This window comes from Microcaecilia unicolor, unplaced genomic scaffold (assembly GCF_901765095.1).
Source record: "Microcaecilia unicolor unplaced genomic scaffold, aMicUni1.1, whole genome shotgun sequence".
NCBI lineage: Eukaryota > Metazoa > Chordata > Amphibia > Gymnophiona > Siphonopidae > Microcaecilia > Microcaecilia unicolor.
In genome coordinates this window covers 81656-102750 of record NW_021963123.1, presented here as the reverse complement: position 1 = coordinate 102750, position 21095 = coordinate 81656, and the positions used below count along the sequence as shown (strand labels likewise).

Sequence of the window (21095 nt, the reverse complement as noted above, 5' to 3'; positions counted from 1 at the left end):
AGTCTGCCCAGCACTATCCTCGCCTCCCAATTACCAGTACCGCCTCCCACCACCAGCTCTGGCACAGACCGTATAAGTCTGCCCAGCACTATCCCCACCGCCCAACCACCAGCCCCGGCACAGACCGTATAAGTCTGTCCAGCACTAGCCCCGCCTCCCAACCACCAGCTCTAAAATAGAACATGAAAATATTTCCTATTATTTCAGCTACAAGAACTGTACCTTCAACTCACTAGTAGAGCCATTGCTTTGTAGACAGGGCCCAATATTTAGAAAATACTGACCTCCTAAATTTGTCCCCTATTTTCAGCCAAACTTAGAAGTGTATCTTTTCAGGAGCCATTTCTGGCCAATTAAATCACTTTGAATATTGACCTCTTAGTGAAATTTTGAGTAAAACTTTATGCATTCGCCCTAGTAAATTTTCAAAGAGGCCAATTGATGAGCATAACTCTCAAAGTTAGGAGCATAAATCCTTTGAATATTAGGCTCAGAGGGTTCAAATGATAAGGACCCTGGCTTGAAAAATGTTTCTGAAGGAATGCTCTTGAAACCCAAGGGGGGAAGTTTTCATTGTAGGCTACATTTAAGATGAATTATTTTACCACTAACTTGTGCTATTTTAGAACAGGTCCCATTTTACGAAATGAGACCCTATTAATAAGCCAGATTAACAGTAAAATAACCTGCCTTAATGGTAGGCCACGTTGATAAATACTTGACAGAAGTTGGATGGCAACTTCTGTCTAGAAAACCTACTGTTTGAGGTATGGGAAACATCAAAACTCTTAACAATGCATTAAAGTTTTAAGAAAATATTGAGATCTAATGGAGACTTGGATTTTATTATTTGGCATTCTAACCCATGCTCAAGGTGAGTTACAACTCGGGGGCAGAAACTATGTCCCTATCCTAAGTTAGGCTTCTTATCCAAGTTGGTAAAGCTGTGCAAAGGCATAAGAAACACTGGTAAGAAAAGGTGATTGACTACTACTTATCATTTCTAAAGTGCTACTAGATGTACGCAGCGCTGTACATTTGAACATGAAGAGACAGTCCCTGCTAGACAGAGCTTACAATCTAATTAGGACAGACAAACAGGACAAACAAGAGGTAAGGAAATATTGAAGTGAGGATGATAAAATAAGGGTTCTGAACCCTGGGGCTCATTCCACTGCTTTACTTGCCAGGGGGCCTCTTCAGTAAACTACATTAAGAGGTAACACGTGCTTAACACAGGAAAAAAGGCCTACCTCAAAACACGTGAAAGCATTTTGTAGTAGTTTGCCTCTTAGCATGTGTTAATTGCATGTTCTTCATTTATTTTAAAAAAAAAATTTTTGAGGGTGGGGAACGGGCATGGAAGCATTATCCAGCCAGCATGCTCTGATTAGCGCTTGTTAACTGGATAACGCAAAGTTAACAGGGGAGCACTTTGCACCTCCTCAGTAGCAGGCAGTAAGTGCTCCTGCGTTAGTCTTTTCCAGGTAACACACATTAATGTGAACACGAGTGCACGACTTGAAAAAAAAAAAGAAATATGCCTAAAATACTGGTGTGTTAGAAATGGGCTTAGCATACAGGAAAGTCATGCATTTAAACCCGCTAAGCTCATTTCCTAATGTGGTTTAGTAAAGGCACCCCAAGGTTATGTCTCCATTTCTTATGAGCCTAGAAATCTCAGCACGCCAGTCAATAGGAGCCAATGTCAATAATGCAAATAGAAAAGGGGAGGGAGTTTGGTGAAGCATCTTACACCATACTTAATCAAGGCTCATTGGTTGCCTGTAAAGGCTAGGATAGAGTTTAAAGTTTTAATATTTGTTTTTTTAAATTTTATATGGGATGGCATCAAGTTATCATTTCAGTACAGTTTACATACCCGTCTCCTCTACTGCTAACTCCAGACTCCATTGTTTTTATCTTCCTGCACTGTGTGCCTGGAATAGACTTCCTGAGCTGGTACATCAAGGTCCATCTCTGGCCGTCTTCAATCTAGGCTAAAACCCACCTTTATGATGCTGCTTTTAACTCCTAACCCCTATTTACTTATACAGTAACCCTGTATGTTTTATCATTCCTACCTTAGTAATTCCCTTATCCCTTATTTGTCCTGTTTGCCTGTCCTGATTAGATTGTAAGCTCTTTCGAACAGGGACTGTCTCTTAATGTTCAAGTGTACAGTGCTGCTGTCAGGATTGTGAGTTCTTGTACCAAGTGGAGCACAGATGGATGCGATGATATGCCTCCGGCCTCTGCTTGGCGGCCGAGCAACCCCGAGGTTCACCTGCAGTGACCGCTGTTCCCTGGGGGTTGAGCCCCCAGGTGCGGGCGGCCGACAGGACTTATGTGGAAGGTCGATGAGAGGGATGATGAGGAGACCCACTGGAGGAGAGCAGAAAGAAGTGGTCCGGGTACAGGCAATGTCCAACAGACCGGCAACAGGCAGAGAGGTAATTCAGGTACAAGCCAGGTCTTCAGGCAGGCAGCAGACGAGACAGTAATCCAGGTACAAGCAAGGTCTTCAGGCAGGCAGCAGACGAGAGAGTAGTGCAGGTACAAGCAAGGTCTTCAGGCAGGCAGCAGATGAGAGACAATCAAAACACAGTGAAGATAACGCTGGTCAACTAGAAGCCGAAGCAATGCAACAGAGGAAGAGCTTCCCAGAAAGAGTGCTGGCGTCTGACATCAGCAGGGAGCAGCTGAAGAGGAGAGCATGAGCCCCCCTGTGGGGGAAGGCCAATCTGTGCGGAGCAAAGAGGTGGGGCCATGGCCCGAGCAGTCCGCGAGCCGGGGCTCTGGAGTGCGTACAGCATGGGCGGAAATGGCGGGCAACACCAGCATCATCGGCGCGAGCACAGCGCCGGAAAGGGAGTGTTGGGCCCGCTATGGAGGTGAGGAATGTTGGTCCAGCACAGCGCCACCGAAGGAGTGTTGGCCCCGCTACGGAAGCTGAGGGACGTGACAGCTGCGTACATCTAGTAGCACTATAGAAATAATAAGTAGTAGTAGTAGTGGTGCAGGTATGGGTCTCCAAGCTCGTAAACCGGGTCTTGTGGCCCACCCCGATAATCAAAACTTGTCCCAAGCTTATTGTTATGACTCATCCCCCATGAGCCACAATCCCTGTAGCTCGGGAGTGTGCCGCTGCAACAACCCTAACCCCTCTCCGCCCCTACCTGTCCAAACTCCCAACATCCATGCCCAGCAGAAAAAACAAGCTATAGGGGAGGGTGGGAGAGTAAGTCTAGTGGTTAGTGCAGTGGACTTTGATCCTGGGGAACCGAGTTCAATTCCCACTACAGCTCCTTGTGACTCTGGGCAAGTCACCTAACCTTCCTTTGCCCCTGGTACAAAATAAGTACCTGAATATATGTAAACCGCTTTGAATGTAGTTGCAAAAACCTCAGAAAGGCGGTATATCAAGTCCCATTTCCCTTTCCCTCTGTGGAGCAGGAAAAGCTCTGATCCTTGGAGGAGCTACATTAAGTACTTTATTTTTATTTATTTATTGCATTTGTATCCCACATTTTCCCACCTTTTTGCGGGCTCAGTGTGGCTTACAATACATTATGAATGATGGAAATACATTTTGTTACAATTCGGTTATGGATTACATTGTGAAGAGTTATACGAGACAAAATCAAAGTATCGTTAAGGAATATATCAATGGAAAAGAACGTTGAAACATTGGAAGGAAACAACGAGGAACTAAGGGGCAATATATCATAACAGAAAACATATGATATACATTTTTTTTTTTTTTGTGAGTAGAGGTATGAGTGTGGTGAGGTTTCAGGATAGAAAATTTATAAGTGGATGTGTTGATGTATTACTGAACAGTGAGTGTGGATTTTATGTGTTTTGGTTCTTTCCGTAAATTTTCTCAAAAAGATGTGTTTTCAATAATTTGTGGAAGTTGGTTTGTTCGCAGATCGTTTTCAGGCCACGCGGCAGCGCGTTCCAGTCCTGCGTGCTCATGTAAGAAAAGGTTGACGCGTGCAGCGCCTTGTATTTCAGGCCCTTGCAGTTAGGGAAGTGGAAGTTGAGGAAAGTTCTGGATGATTTTTTAGCGTTTCTGGGTGGTAAGTCGATGAACTCAGACATGTAGGCTGGGGCTTCTCCGTGAATAATTTTGTGGACTAGTGTGCATACTTTAAAAGTAATGCGTTCCTTGAGTGGGAGCCAGTGTAGCTTCTCTCGTAATGGTTTTGCACTTTCATATTTTGGTTTTCCGAATATGAGTCTGGCTGCTGTATTCTGGGCTGTTTGAAGTTTCCTCAGTATTTGCTCTTTGCAGCCTGCGTACAGTGAGTTGCAGTAGTCCAGATGGCTGAGTACGAGGGATTGCACTAGGCTGCGGAAGACGGATCTTGGGAAGAATGGTCTTATTCTTTTCAGTTTCCACATGCAGTAGAACATTTTTTTGGTTGTGTTGTTTGCATGGGTTTCGAGTGTTAGGTGGCAAGCAACCCCCCCCCCCCCCCCTTAAGGACGCCTACCAAATAGGGTTTTGTGGGTCCAATGGGAAAGCTGCTTTGATTCAAAAGGGGCCAATCCCCAGACCCTCCGTGAATTTCAATCCACCTCCTTTGCCATATGCTGCCCACCTGGAACTACTTCAGGCGACTCGCACCACCATCATGGTAGGTAACCCTGCCCAAGGTTAATTGGGCCCTTCAAAACAAGTTTTCAGGCTTGTCTCTTCTGACTACAATACTATAGACCCTACCAGACCTCTAATTTTACCCTCATTTCTGCATCACTAGGGATCCTTGGTACTTCTCCCATGCTTTCTTAAACTCAACAATCAGTTTTGCTTCCACCAACATATATCCTTCACTCTTTCTATGAAGAAATATTGTTCTTTATGAAAAACATAAAATACCACAACTATAATAGAAAGAGTGATAAAGCAAATAGGAGGAAATATTTTTTCACTCAATGAATATTTAAGCTCTGGAACTCTCTGCCGGAAGATATAGTAACGGCAGTTAGCATATCAGGGTTTAAAAAAGGTTTTGACAAGTTGCTGGAGGAAAAGTCTATAGTCTGCTACTGAGACAGACATGGGGAAGCCTCTGCTTGCCACAGGATTAGTAGCATGGAATGTAGCTACTATTTGGGTTTCTGCCAGGTATTTGTGACCTGGATTGGCCACTGTTGCAAAGAGACCATTGGTCTGACCCAGTATGGCTGTTCTTAAATTCTTATGTTCTAACTATCTTGACTGCTATTCTAATGAGATGAATATCAAAGCTCTCTGTCCTGTCTTCAATTCTGTCTACTATTTGGATCTCAATCACCTCCTCTGGAAGGCTGTTCCATAAATTTAGTACTTTTGTCTGAAGAAATATTTTCATGTGCTACACCAGGAGCTTACACCTTTGAGGCTCATGTCATCCAGAAGCAGTAATAACATGGTGATGCTATCTTCTCACGCTAAGGACAGGATTGTTAATATTGCTTTTGAAAAGTAGTCATAGTTACAGATTACCAATTATTTGGTCACAAAAGTAATCTGTTACACTTTAGATTACCTTTGGTAGAAGTAAACTGGCTGCTGACTCATTTGAGATACCCAGAGGGCTGAAACAGAATAAATCTTCTTGAGGCATACAAACAGAAATACATCAATTTTGTTTGTTGTTTAAGTTGATTGATTTAACCTTTTCGTGTGAAAATTTTGTCTGTCTTCTATCCTATTTTAAATGGAGTTCTAAATAGTTTTAATTTATGTATATTTTATTATATTAACATGTAAACCATTCTGATTTGCCAATGCAATAAGTGATGGTATAGTAAAATAAATGATAAACAACGAAAAACGATTAGAGTTTTCAAAGTCCATCCTTTCTTCAAAATCTTTTCGTCTCCAAGGGCACAAAATGGGGAATTTCTTTTTTTTTTGGATGGTCACTGGTCAGATCTATCTGTTGAGTTTCAATTAAAAAAAATGGAATATGAGAAATAATGATCCATATTACCTTTGCTTCTGAAAGAAAGTCTCATTTCAATCTATTTGGTTTACAGATTTTAAGCTACAGGTATGGTTTACCACATGAAGAGAAGAAAGTTAGACTGCATCTTCTCATGTCTGACCAATAATGTGCCTTTTTATAAAAGTATTTTTCCCATTCTGTGCCTAAGGATACAATCTTCATTGAATAATACTCTATAAATGAGGTAGGAGTCCTATTCTAAGATTCTTCATTTTGGAGGCTGAAGTCTACTGTTACACACGGAGGACTATGGGAGGGAGATGCATTGTATAGAATACTCTTAATCTGGGCAGCCTAAGGAATTCCTGAGTTTTTGGTGACTTGCTGTGTTTACTGCTTCAGATTTTCCATTGTTTGGTGAAAAACACTGTGGTCACCTCGAGCTACTCATTCTTGACTGGCCGAACATCTTCTCCTCAGTTTGACTCATATAAAGGATTTTCTTCCTTTTGTGCCTCCTTGAAAAAAAAAACCCTTCTTTAATCAGACCTGTTTCTTTTAAATGTGACCTATTCCTGGCATTTGTCAGAGATTCCCTATGATTCCCCTGCTAGACTGTCTCCTAAATTGGAGGGGATGGAGGCAGAGTGCAGTGATGATGCCTGGCAGTGTTTACACATAGATGGCAAATGCCTCCCAGAACAAAGCTTTCATATACATTCTTTTTCACTTTTATCAACATTTTCATTTTTCTGCTTGCCCACTAGCCAAAATGTTCCATCTCACTTTCCTTTGTGCTTTTTTTCTACTATTGATTATCATCCTGACCACTCTCTTTCCTTCGTTTCTTTCTTAGTCTCCTTATTTTCCTCCTTCTGTCTCTTAGTTTTCCTTTGCACTGTGGTACTCCTGTCAGTTTGTCTCTTTCTCATCTTCCGGCTCTCATCTTCTCTCTCTCTCTCTCTCTCACCTTCTCTCTCTCTCATCTTCTTTCTCTCTCTCTCTCTCTCTCTCACCTTCTCTCTCACCTTCTCTCTCTCTTCTCATCTTCTTTCTCTCTCTCTCTCTCTCATCTTCTTCTCTCTCTTCTCTCTCTCTCATCTTCTTTCTCTCTCTCTCTCTCTCTCTCTCTCTCTTCTCATCTCTCTCATCTTCTCTCTCTCTCTCTCTCTCATCTTCTTTCTCTCTCTCTCTCTCATCTCTTTCTCTCTCAACTTCTCTCTCTCTCTCTCTCTCTCTCTCTCAACTTCTCTCTCATCTTCTCTCTCTCATCTTCTTTCTCTCTCTCTCTCTCAACTTCTCTCTCTCTCATCTTCTTTCTCTAGCTCTCTCTCTCATCTTCTCTCTCTCAACTTCTCTCTCAACTTCTCTCTCATCTTCTCTCATCTTCTTTCTCTCTCTCTCTCATCTTCTTTCTCTCTCTCTCTCATCTTCTTTCTCTCAACTTCTCTCTCTCTCATCTCTCTCTCTCTCAACTTCTCTCTCATCTTCTCTCTCTCATCTTCTTTCTCTCTCTCTCTCTCAACTTCTCTCTCTCTCATCTTCTTTCTCTAGCTCTCTCTCTCATCTTCTCTCTCTCAACTTCTCTCTCAACTTCTCTCTCATCTTCTCTCTCTCTCATCTTCTCCCCCTCTATCTCTCATCTTCTCTCTCAACTTCTCTCTCTCAACTTCTCTCTCTCTCTCAACTCTCTCTCTCAACTTCTATCTCAACTTCTCATCTCTCTCTCTCTTTCATCTTCTCCCCCTCTATCTCTCATCTCTCATCTTCTCTCTCAACTTCTCTCTCAACTTCGCTCTCTCTTTCATCTTCTTCTCTCTCTCTCTCTCTCTCTCAACTTCTCTCTCATCTTCTCTCTCTCTCTCTCAACTTCTCTCTCATCTTCTCTCTCTCAACTTCTCTCTCTCTCTCAACTTCTCTCTCTCTCATCTTCTCTCTCGCTCTCTCTCTCTCATCTTCTCTCTCTTTCTTACATAGGTATATTTCCCATTGATCTTTTTCTGTGTCCCTGACTGTAGATTTTCTCTTTCTTTCTTTCCCCTCTTCCTTCTGCTGTTCTCCTTCTCTTTCCTTCTTTCACTGTCTGCTCCCTCATTCCCTTGCTGTGACACATCTGGTTCTAATTTGTGCATTTGGGGCGCCTGTTGAGAACAATAAGGCTTTTAATAAAATTATTATTATTAACCTGAGCTGAAATTGTTGTATAAACAGAATCTGGGCACAATTTTATGTACTTTATTTCTTTTTTTAACATTTTTCCTGAATCAAATGAAAAGAAAACAGTTTTTGTTTAGGAGAGTTACAGGCTCATGTCTTAAACCATTTCTTTTAGAGACTTTTGCCTTCAATGATATTGACAAAAGAAACCCATGAAATGGTTTATTTGGAATAAAATGTTCCCATAAGCCAATACATAGCTCTCTGGATTGTTCATTTTAGAATTAGAAATGTTAAATATTTCTGACTCGCTTTTTTTCTTGCCTCATTTTGTGTGCAGTCTTCAAAAAGTTTCCCTGTTGTAAGTTACCTTCCCTCCCACCATTATCTCATTGTAAACCTTAATTTCAGGCACACTCACCTAGAAGTAGGATAGAAAGCACAGGCATTGTGTCTGCAGGATCCAAAACGAAGATGCTAAGAAGAGATTGTCTTCCTGAACGGTTTTCCGCAAGAATTTAGGCAGACCTGCTCAGAATCAAGCGCTGTGCCTCTGGAATGTAGGCAGTATAATTGCATCCATGTGGCAGGAGCATAACCAGCTTTCCTTTCTCCCTCAGCCTTGTGTTTCTCACTTCTGCAAGCTTCATCAAGAAGGAATGAACGAGTCAGCTTCTCTCCCCTCGGGCTGCTTTTCAATTCAAGGTCAGGCACTTCCAGGACAGGAGGCAAAAAGTAAAGCAGAAGGAAGAAGAGAGAACAGGACTTAAGAGCCACCACCTCCCCCTTGCTTTGGAAGATGGGATAGAAACAAGATAATGTACAGAAAGCAAGCCACATGGATACTTGTCAGAATCAGCCCCTCCTTGCCGTCAGCTGCCATTAGCAATGAAGCCCAGTCATGTGGGGGAGGCTCCCAGTCTTACCAATAAAACAACTGTGGCCTTTACCTTATTCTTGAAAATTTGCAGCCCCCTGCTGTCAAACACTGAAAGATTCACACAAGGAGACATGAAACTGGGATCCCTGAGCTGCAAAATATGAATGTTTTGATCATGAGACCTTCCCTTAACAACCAATAAAATCACATATAGGAGCTTATGCACTACATTTTAACAATTAAGACCTATTTTAGCACATTAAAAATAGCATGCTATATAGTAAACATACACAGAAAGCATGTACCCTTATATAAATCAGGCACTGTCAAGGCTAAATGGTGCTGTGAAAGAAGCTATTAAAGCCAAAAAGTATATTTTTTAAAATAAAGCAGGTTCAAACAAGGAAAATAGGAAAGATAATAAACTCTGGCACGGAAGGGCTAAAGCGGCTAGGGCTCTTCAAATTGGAGAAAAGACGGCTGAGGGGAGATATGATAGAGGTCTATAAAATAATGAGTGGAGTGGAACGGGTAGATATGAATCGCTTGTTTCCGCTTTCCAAAAATACTAGGGCTAGGGGGCACGCAATGAAGGTGCAAAGTAGTAAATTTAAAACAAATCAGAGAAAATATTTCTTCACTCAATGTTTAATTAAACCCTGGAATTCATTGCCAGAGAATGTAGTAAAAGCAGTTAGCTTAGCGGGGTTTTAAAAAAGGTTTAGCTAGCTTCCTAAAAGAAAAGTCCATAAACCATTATTAAAATGGACTTGAGAAAAATCCACTGCTTATTTCTAGGATAAGCAGCATAAAATGTACTGTTTTGGGATCTTGCCAGGTACTTGTAACCTGGATTGGCCACTGTTGGGAAACAGGATGCTGGGCTTCATGGACCTTCAGTTGGTCCCACTATGGCAATACTTACATTCTTATATACTAAGGAAAAGCTTGTTATATAGGCAAAAATGAATAATAAAAAAATGTTTGAAATCCATCAAAAGTCACCTGTGATGGAGTTAGCCTGACCTCTAGGCAGGTAATTGTATAACAGGGTACCCACCAAAGGGGCTATTTTATGCCTACGTTATAAAGTAAAGTAGGTACCTTCCTTTTTTATTTTTATAGAATATTAGCGCAAATGGCCAAAAATGTGCATACATTTAAGGCACAAGTACTTATAGAAGTCCTACAGCAGGTGTAAATGCCCAGGCCTAGCTGTGAACTAAAACACACATAAATGATAATATTCTGTAATTTATGTGCTTTGCCCATTCTCTACTCAAAACTTCACCCATGTGCACATCCATCAGCAACGAACACACTGTCAAATTATTGTGCATGCTTTCTCTACTAGTCGGTAAAGTAGCCAGTTATGCACAGAAATGATTAAAATGGACTTGGGGAAAGCCCGCTGCTTATTTCTGGGATAAGCAGCATAAGATGTTTTGTACTTTTTTGGGATCTTGCCAGGTATTTGTGGCCTGGATTGGCCACTGTTAGAAACGTGATGCTGGGCTTGATGGACCTTTGGTCTGTCCCAGTACTTATGTGCATGCTGCCATTTACATGTATTCTTGTTACCTACAACTATGTGGCTCCTTACGGATTTACTCCCTATATCAGTGCTTCTCAACCTACTCCTGAAGGCACGCCTTGTCAGATTTTCCAGATCATCACAATTTATATGCATTAGAGAGATTTGCATAAAACAGAGACCTATCATATGCAAATCTCTAATGCACACTGATCATGGTGATCCTGAAGACCTAACTGGCAAGTTGCACCTTCATTAGAGGACTGAGAAGCACTGAAGCACTGTCCTATATGACAGTGGCACTCAAGGAGGATAAGACCATAGCATACTTTTGAATTTTCAAAAATATATGTAGCCAGTCCTCCCCCCCCCCCCCCCATCCCATCCCCCAGGATGGCCCATCGTATTTGTGGCTCTGAGGGCTACAGAAGGTGGGATTATAATCAGTTTCGTATCCTGAAGGGCAAGGGAAGAAATTTCTCTGAAGGCTTTATGTTTATAGACAACTCCTCACCTTTGGAACTGAACTGGAAGACACAATTCACTCTAATAGTATGGGTAAAAGTGTATGGGCTGATATTGAGCCCATAGTGGTCAGCGATTACAGAAGCACTGACTGCTGAGGGAAGAAAATGACCAACAGAGTCATTTTGGGGCCTAATCTGGGTCTTAGCAGTTGCCACAAATTACCTGGGTGCTGGCCAATCGATTTGCAGACTAGTGTGCAGATAACCACCCGGCTAAAGTTAGGACAGTCATTTTGCTGTTCTAACTTTATCTGGGAACTTAACCTGGTTAATGGACTGAAATTTGCCACTAACCAGGTAAGTACCAGCTTTGCTCTGACTCTGCCCCCAGACTGCCCCAGCAGGAACTGGATAGCGCCACAGCACAGTGGCACAGCTATGGGGAGCCTGGGCCCCCCAAATTGACTTTGGAGCCCCTGGTTTGGCTGGCAGGGGTCCCAATCCCTGCCAGCTGAAGCATTTTATCTGTCCCACACTGGTCTCGAGCGTGCCTCCTCTCCTGTTTCCAGTCGCGCCGTGCATGCTCTCGTTTTATTGAAACTGGCATGCTCAGTTTCATTAAAACGAGTGTGCAGTGTACGGCGCGCTGAAAACAGGAGAGGAAGCAAGTGTGAGACCAGCGCAGGACAGATAAATGCTTCAGCTGGCGGGAGTTGGGGATCCCCACCAGCAAAGGTACCTTGCGGCAGCGGGGGAGGGGTCGGAAGTGGTAGCAGGTTGGAAGCGGTGGCAGCGGTAACCAGAAGCGGCGGCGGGGGAGGTCAGAAGCAGCGGGGGAAGGGCGTCAGCTGGGGGAGGCAGGCTATAATGTGCCCCCCACCTTGGGCTCTGCCCCCCCCCCCCCCCCGCCAAGGTCTGGCTATACCTCTGCCACAGCAGTAAGTTCTGATGTGCAGCAGCACTATCAAGTAAGGATGGGCAGCTAGATCATTTTCATTTCATATCATTTCCCATACCGCTTTATGGAAATGTTCATTTTATTTGGTTTTGTTTGGCCATTCTGTTGACTTGGGAAAAATCCACTGCTTATTTCTGCTTATTTCAGAGAGAGCATAAGGCATTCCAGGAAGTTGAAACCGATTATCCCTTGACAAAGCAACCCAGCGAAACAGGTCCTGTCGGGATAATAAAGGTTCTTGGATGCTCCTCAATACACGCACAGATAAGTGATTGTGTCTCATGTAGTTGTTGAATGTTAGAGTTTGCTCATGAGACAGCGTAAACAGTGGTGGTTTAAATTGATGCCTTCCTACTGTTTTTAAGTGTGTGGCTTAAGTACTTCTACATTAATATTTTTTGCATATAAAATATTCATAAAATTTGGATGGAGGGGGTCGTCAATGATTAAAGACTGTCATGGCTGGTAGATAAGAGTATTCTTTCGTACATACAGCCAAATGAGACTATATGAGACGTCCCTGAGATTCAATCAGAATAGTACTTGGTGGCACTCACTTTTCTACTTTCTATTTTTGAATATTATTGCTGTGTTCTTTTGGACATAATAAGTAGAACGCCTTAGTATTTTGACAGTATTCCTGGGATAAGCAGCATAAAATATTTTGAAATTTTTTGGGATCTTGCCAGGTATTTGTGACCTGGATTGGCCACTGTTGGAAACAAGATGCTGGACTTGATGGACCTTTGGTCTGTCCCAGTGTGGCAATACTTATGTACTTATGACCACTTTTGAAAGATGCCCATTGGCTTTCAGTCTCTCATCATCTTACGTATGTTGCTTCTTTTGATTTATAAACTTTGAGCTTCTGAAGAGCCATCCTTGATCTCAGTATATCTTAAGCCCTTTTGCCCACCCCGTCTTTTGCATTCATCTCAACAGGTGCTTCTTGTTGTTCCTTCTTTTCATGGTATCCCATCTGCTATTGTGCATCGTTTCATTTTTTTCAGTGCAAGCTCCACAGTTTTGGAATCACTTGCCACTACGCCTGAAGAACTTCCTACTTTGGGTCAGTTTCAAACTGATTTAAAGACATCTTTTTTTGGAAGCTTATGAGCATTAACTGAGGTTGTATGGAACACTGGTAGATGTATTTTCCTGATGTCTTTGCCTTCCCATTCTTTTTGTTTCCTATAGATATTGTAGTTCTTCCCCTGTTCCTTTCATGTCAATATGTCTTAGAAGTTCGGTGTGTGTGTTTTTTTTTTCTTTCTTATTTCTTCCTTTTATTAGTCTACAAACCGTAAAGCCCGTTACAACGGGCGACATTTCTGTTGTGCGTAATGTAATGAAATAGCGAAACGGGTAATATGTTTTATTTCTGAAATGTAAAGAGAGAGAGAGTGAGAGTGTGTATATGTGTGTGTTTGAGAGAGAGAGAGAGTGAGTGTGTGAGAGAGAGAGACAGAGAATGTGTGTGTGTGTGCATGTGTGTGTGAGAGTGAGTGTGTGAGACAGAGAAAGTGTGTGTGTGTGTGTGTGAAAGAGAGAGAGAGTTAAGAGAGAGAGAGATTGAGAGTGTGTATATGTGTGTGTGTGTGTGTGTGTGTGTTTGTGCGTGCGTCTGTGTGAAAAAGAGAGTGTGAGAGTGAGTTGAGAGAGACAGACAGAGAGAGTGAGAGTGTATATACAGTGGTGGAAATAAGTATTTGATCCCTTGCTGATTTTGTAAGTTTGCCCACTGACAAAGACATGAGCAGCCCATAATTGAAGGGTAGGTTATTGGTAACAGTGAGAGATAGCACATCACAAATTAAATCCGGAAAATCACATTGTGGAAAGTATATGAATTTATTTGCATTCTGCAGAGGGAAATAAGTATTTGATCCCCCACCAACCAGTAAGAGATCTGGCCCCTACAGACCAGGTAGATGCTCCAAATCAACTCGTTACCTGCATGACAGATATCTGTCGGCAATGGTCACCTGTATGAAAGACACCTGTCCACAGACTCAGTGAATCAGTCAGACTCTAACCTCTATAAAATGGCCAAGAGCAAGGAGCTGTCTAAGGATGTCAGGGACAAGATCATACACCTGCACAAGGCTGGAATGGGCTACAAAACCATCAGTAAGACGCTGGGCGAGAAGGAGACAACTGTTGGTGCCATAGTAAGAAAATGGAAGAAGTACAAAATGACTGTCAATCGACAAAGATCTGGGGCTCCACGCAAAATCTCACCTCGTGGGGTATCCTTGATCATGAGGAAGGTTAGAAATCAGCCTACAACTACAAGGGGGGAACTTGTCAATGATCTCAAGGCAGCTGGGACCACTGTCACCACGAAACCATTGGTAACACATTACGACATAACGGATTGCAATCCTGCAGTGCCCGCAAGGTCCCCCTGCTCCGGAAGGCACATGTGACGGCCCGTCTGAAGTTTGCCAGTGAACACCTGGATGATGCCGAGAGTGATTGGGAGAAGGTGCTGTGGTCAGATGAGACAAAAATTGAGCTCTTTGGCATGAACTCAACTCGCCGTGTTTGGAGGAAGAGAAATGCTGCCTATGACCCAAAGAACACCGTCCCCACTGTCAAGCATGGAGGTGGAAATGTTATGTTTTGGGGGTGTTTCTCTGCTAAGGGCACAGGACTACTTCACCGCATCAATGGGAGAATGGATGGGGCCATGTACCGTACAATTCTGAGTGACAACCTCCTTCCCTCCGCCAGGGCCTTAAAAATGGGTCGTGGCTGGGTCTTCCAGCACGACAATGACCCAAAACATACAGCCAAGGCAACAAAGGAGTGGCTCAGGAAGAAGCACATTAGGGTCATGGAGTGGCCTAGCCAGTCACCAGACCTTAATCCCATTGAAAACTTATGGAGGGAGCTGAAGCTGCGAGTTGCCAAGCGACAGCCCAGAACTCTTAATGATTTAGAGATGATCTGCAAAGAGGAGTGGACCAAAATTCCTCCTGACATGTGTGCAAACCTCATCATCAACTACAGAAGACGTCTGACCGCTGTGCTTGCCAACAAGGGTTTTGCCACCAAGTATTAGGTCTTGTTTGCCAGAGGGATTAAATACTTATTTCCCTCTGCAGAATGCAAATAAATTCATATACTTTCCACAATGTGATTTTCCGGATTTAATTTGTGATGTGCTATCTCTCACTGTTACCAATAACCTACCCTTCAATTATGGGCTGCTCATGTCTTTGTCAGTGGGCAAACTTACAAAATCAGCAAGGGATCAAATACTTATTTCCACCACTGTATGTGTGTGAGTGTGTGAGAGAGAGACATAGAAAGTGTGTGTGTATGTGCATCTGTGTGCAAGAGAGAGTGTGAGTGAGTTGAGGGAGAGACAGAGAGTGTGTATATGTGTGAGTGTGTGAGAGACAGAGAAAGTGTGTGTGTATGCGTCTGTGTGAAAGAGAGAGTGTGAGAGTGAGTTGAGAGACAGACAGAGAGAGTGTGTGTCCCCTGTAGCCACCCAGCGATTCTCCTCTCTCCCCTGCCCCCCTCTCCAGCCACCCCGTGATTCTCCTCTCTCCCCTGCCCCCCTCTCCAGCCACCCAGCAATTCTCCTCTCTCTCCTGCCCCCCTCTCCAGCCACCCAGCGATTCTCCTCTGTCCCCTGCCCCCCCCTGTAGCCACCCAGCGATTCTCCTTTCTCCCCTGCCCCCCTCTCCAGCCACCCAGCGATTCTACTCTCTCCCCTGCCTCCCCACCAGGCACCCAGCGATTCTCCTCTCTCCCCTGCCCCCCCCCCCCAGGCACCCACTGATTCTCCATTGCTCCTTTGAAAGCCCTGCCTGTCTGTAGCCTTCACTTCAAGTTTGTTCCCTCTGTGTCCCGCCTTCTGACGTCATTTTCTCTTTCAGCGAGGGCAGGACTCTGAGGGAACGACCTGGAAGGGAAGGCTACAGATGGGCAGGGCTTTCAAAGGAGCGATGGAGACTCGGTGGGTGCCTGGAGGGGGGGGGGGAGGCATGGGAGAAAGGAGAATCGCTGGGTGGCAATGACGGACCGGGCAGGCAGGTTTGGCGTTTGTTACAGACCACCATTGATCCACTGGTCCTGCCTCTACATGCCGCTGTTACTGCCTGTAACAACGTCGGGACTCGGGATAGACCTGTGATGTGCCGCACATGCCAGTCATGTCACGTCACGTCAGTTACTCTTCATTTATATGGTAGGATAAGCCGCCTAGACGCAAGGTTGATGGGCAGGATAATAAATCTTTTAAGAAACTTGAACTTGAGTGCCTGCTCTTTCAAAAGAGTGCACACTATTTACCAAAAGGGCACACCGGTTTAGGCATGAATGATGGTTTGTACATGAACAATGGTTTGAATGGGCACACTTTCGAGAAAAGAGTGTGCCTTCTTTGCAAATAGGGCCAGATTCTGTAAATGGAGGCTAAAATCTAGACACATCCGATTAACGCGACTAGCACTATTCTATATAACACGTCTACAGTTAGATGTGGTGTATAGAATAACGCATAGGACCGGAGTACTTGCATACATTTAGGTACAGCCATTTATGCTATTGGTGTAAACACCTGCGCCTAAAGGTAGGCGAGTTCCCATGAATTCTATAACAATGCGCATAAATACGAGTAATGCCTTGACATACCCACACTCCTCCCATGGCCACATCCCCTTTTCAGCTACACGCATTGGAACGTGCCTCCTTTTAGAATACACCTAAAAAGAAGTGCACGTAAATTTCAATTATTGCCAATTAATGATGATAATTGGTTGTTATCGGCCAATTTTCATCACTGATTGGCTTGTTAATCAATTGAGTAGTGAGCATAAATTGGCCACACGCACAATTTAATGTGCGATACTCACTGTGCCTTATATAGAATCCAGCCCTTAGTGAGTAATCTTTCGACAGAGTGTGAACTATTATCAGCAAACAAAACCACACTCCCTCCCCTTCTGGCCAAAAAAGCCCACTTTCTGAGCCCCCACCCCGGCAACCTCCTCCTGAGCCCACCCTCTCTGGTAGCAGCTCCCTTCTGGGCCTACCTTGTCATTGGTGGGTAGTGGGCGCAGGAGTGTCCCCATTTGCTCCTGTGTATCACCAATTCAAGGTCAAAATGGCTTCTAGGACTTCCAGTGGCAATCTTGCAATACTGCTGCTGGAAGTTCAGGCACCCACTTTAAAACTGAAACCAGCACAGGCAAGAGACAGTCTCCTGTCCATGCTGGTTCCAATCTCATAGGGCTGATGGGACCTCCAGCGGTATTAGCCCGAGGCTGCTGCAGGAAGCCTGAGCAGATATTTTGACTGAGCAGTGGCACCAGGCTGGAACAAGTGGGGTTCGTTCCTGCCCCTGAAGAGGCCATTAGACCACCAGAGCTTCTTAAGATAGGTCCAGGGAGGACCTAGAGATGTTCAGGCTGGATGGGGGTGGGGGGTGCAGAGAGTGATTGTGTGTGTGGGGAAAGAGTTTCAGTTTCAGACAAAAATGCACTGGCATTTTCGGCTGAACCCTGCACCTGAATTTTGGGCTGGTTTTGGTGCTGAATCCAAAACCATAAACTGAAATTTAGTCAAACGCTAACCAGGACAATCACTGTACACCCTCTTCCTCAGTTGAACCTAGGTTCCTATACAGTATTCTACTCAGAACATCTCTCACAGGTTAGAAGATGGATGACATGTAGGGGTCCTCCTCTAATACCACTCTTTTTATCACAACACCTCTCTTTCCTCTTTACTCCTTCACCAGTGAGGGTCACCGTCAGCAGCTTCTGAGGCTTCCACTTCTAATCCTCCAGGCTGGGTATTGGGAGGTGAGGTAAAGGTGACTTGGAACAACCTCTTCTTGTCCTTGTTCTGAACCTAAGCTACCTCCTGGGACTCCACAGAATAAGGAAGCTTCTGCACCTCCTCATGTCAGCTTGGCAGAAAGAAGGCAAGAGAAAGACAAAAACTCCCCCATCTAGGACTTCTCACTCTGGGATCACTCCTTTTTTTTTTAACATTACTTCAGTTCTCCCACTCTACTCTCCAATTTTCATCTCTTCCCACTCTCTCCTAAAAGCAGCAACAGTTTACCTCATATCGGTACTTCCCTTCCACTCTTTCCCGCAGAAGAGGAAGAAGAAAACTAGTAACGCACTATAAATCTCCTTTTATATTCTTGTTTTGCTGCCATCTCCTGACAGCACTAAGTAATGTATATAATGAACCAGACTAGGCCCCTCCAAAAACAGGTTCAGAGGCCTGAAGCTCAGCCAGACCTAAAAATCATGCGTTCTGTGTAACCCAGAGGCTCACAAGCTCTTGTGACAGGCTTGCTGACAGGCTTACAGAAAAGATGACATGAAGCAATTTTCCAGGCAAGGTGTTTACAAAAGAATGTAGTTTAGAGGCTTTTTGCAGATATAATGATTGGAACATAGATAAATGGTTGCTGGAGAAATGGAACATGCTGATTAGGATGATGTTGCTTTAGCCTTGTCTAATAATCAGTGGCGTCGCGAGGGCAGCTGACACCCGGGGCGGGTCACCGCTGCGCACCCCCCCCCCCCCGGGTGCAGCGCGGCGCACCCTCCCCCCTCCAGAGCGCAACCCCCCCCCCCCCCCCGAGAACATACCTGGAAGGTGGTGAGGGGCGGGCGGGAGAGCCAATCCGCCGAGTGCACGCCGCTGGGGGGTGTCGGCGCCTCGCTGGTTCCCTGCTCTCTCTGCCCCGGGGCAGAGAGAGCAAGGAACCAGCGAGGCGCCGACACCCCCCAGCGGCGTGCACCTGGGGCGGACCGCCCCACCGCCCCCCCCCCTTCCTACACCACTGCTAATAATCATGATCAATGTGGTCAAAACTAATAATTATCTACATTGTGGTCGAAACAAATGCTAACGAACTTCTAGAGCTGTATAATGTTAGAAGAGTATAAAATGTGATGGGTGACAAGATGGAATTGGAGAAGTCCTGTGCAGCTTTGTTGTAACCCTCTCATGAGAAAAGAAACAAAGTCTGTATTCTTGCTTGGTAGGTCAATAAAGGGAATATTTTCTCATCTCTGCGTGGCCCTCACTTCTTCTCTCCCTAACTGTACCAATGTGTGGAACATTCTATTGGGTTGGGGAGGGCAGAAGAATTAACAGTAATTACATCTTCCATATACCAGGTCTATTTATATTAGCCCCAGCTGGGGGAATAACAGTACAATCACTGCCTCTTATTTGTTGACCCAATGATTAGGGGAACAAACCACTGTCTTATTTTTAGAACTGACTACTACTACTACTACTATTTAACATTTCTAGAGCGCTACAAAGTGTACGCAGCGCTGTACAAACACAGAAGAAAGACAGTCCCTGCTCAAAGAGCTTATAATCTAATAGACAAAAAGTAAAGCATTTAAATTAAAAATATTTAAGCAGTCAAGCACAAGAGAACAGTCACAGAAGGACTGAAGATGTTGAAGGGTGGTCAGTGTGATTAGGTGTTACTGGCTGGAGTAGTGGGACTGAGACACCAAATCAAGGGAATCTTTTAGGAGATTACAAAACGTTTTTTGTTTTACTGACACTCTGCATTGCAAATACAACTGACACTCCCCCTACACGTGACCCTTTAATTAGTACATACAGATACCTGTGGCCCCCTCGGGCTTGGAGTCCTAGGAAAGCCATTTTGGGCGCCTTTGTTTTTTCATTTACTCAGGCTTAACTGAACAGAAGAGTCTTCTGTGAGGGAGAAGTCATTCTGCCTTATTTCCACATCTCTGCAGCCATTTTTTTTACTTCACCTAAAGAACTGAGTAATTCCTTGCAACTCCTTGTCATGTGCAAGGTTCCTGCAATAAAAAGAATGCTTTTTTTTTTTGGCTGGAAAACACATATGTGTGCAAAATCACCGTATGGCATAGATGTCAGAATTGTGGTACCTGAGTAATTTTAGTCATAGGCAGAACACAGATCAAGTTAAAATAAACCATCCCTTATAAACCAGTGATTTAGTGATCCATGCACATCACATAGAGTTGGCAAAATGCCATAACAATGATGGACTGTCCTAAACATGTTTCACCCAGGTCAAGCAGGGAGGCAGAAGATGTTCAGAGCAAAATCATGGAGTGGGTTACATAGAAGGAAGAGCAATCAGAATCAAAGGGATCTGGGATAGACACGGGGAGGGGGGGGGGGTTCCTCCCTTTTCACAGAGAGTGTATAGCCCATGGAGCAGTTGCCCAGAATTGGTTGTAAACTCAAATCTAGGGGCTGATGCAGAAAACCTACTGCTAGCAGAACTGCGTAGTTACCGTGGATCTGGTTAACTCTGTAAATCTATAGGATTTTGAGCTCTTTGAGGCTTTTTCCTTCTCCTTATGAATATTTATGAGTATTCATGAAAATTCACTAATGGTTTCCCACTAATATCATTTTCATGCTGTGGATTTTTATTATTGTATTGCATTTATTATATGCAGGTTCTTTCTCTCTCTGTAGTGGGATAGAACCTGGAAATGGCCTGAGTGTAGAGACTCAAAGGCTCAACAGCTGGTGTTAGGGTTGTCAATTTTTTTTTTGACAGAGAAAAACCTGACACCTGCCCTCCTGTATGTCCCTTTCTTGTCACTTCCCCCCTGCCTGCATACATCTGGCAGATTAGAGTATAAAACAATAAACACACACACACAAAACAAAACCAGACTAAACATATTCCATAAAGTACGAATCAGACCAACATAAAAATTAATAAAACATGAGCTGGAATCAGACCGCCCAAATCAGAAATATATGGAACAAGAATTTGCATGTCATTCTTGCACAGGAGCCATATTGATCGTCTCTGTGTTGTTCCAATTTTAATATATGTATTTGTCTTTCCCATTCCACCACAGTTCAGCTTTTGAATACTTAATACCAGCTTTGGCTTCAGTAAGGCTGTTGATGGAAATGACCAGACTATCCAGTTCCTTTCATTAGGCATCAGACAGTGCAGCAGGAAATGAAGGAACCCAGTTGCATAACTTTCTTTTTCACCCAAAAAGCTTAAGTAAATATACCAGTGAGCCAACATATAAATTCTCTTGCACAAATGTGGGCTGATGGCCGAGGACAGCAGGATTCAAGTATTGGAGGTGAAACAGCATCATTCCTACTGTGTAATATCTCA

General features: G+C 43.9%; 1 protein-coding gene and 1 non-coding gene across 2 annotated transcripts in view; both read right to left on the bottom strand.

The window, feature by feature from the left end:
• Nucleotides 1-8697, bottom strand: part of LOC115458965 (CXADR-like membrane protein) — a 99034-nt gene extending 90337 nt beyond the window's left edge. Inside the window, exon 1 of the mRNA XM_030188821.1 lies at nt 8521-8697. Coding sequence (XP_030044681.1) covers nt 8521-8548 — 28 coding nt within the window. The 5' untranslated portion in view covers nt 8549-8697. The remainder of the gene's footprint in view (nt 1-8520) is intronic.
• Nucleotides 8698-20710: 12013 nt separating this feature from the next.
• Nucleotides 20711-20818, bottom strand: LOC115458966. Its single transcript, XR_003940177.1, has one exon. It is a non-coding gene; the product is annotated as a U6 spliceosomal RNA (small nuclear RNA).
• Between the last annotated feature and the right edge of the window lie 277 nt (nt 20819-21095).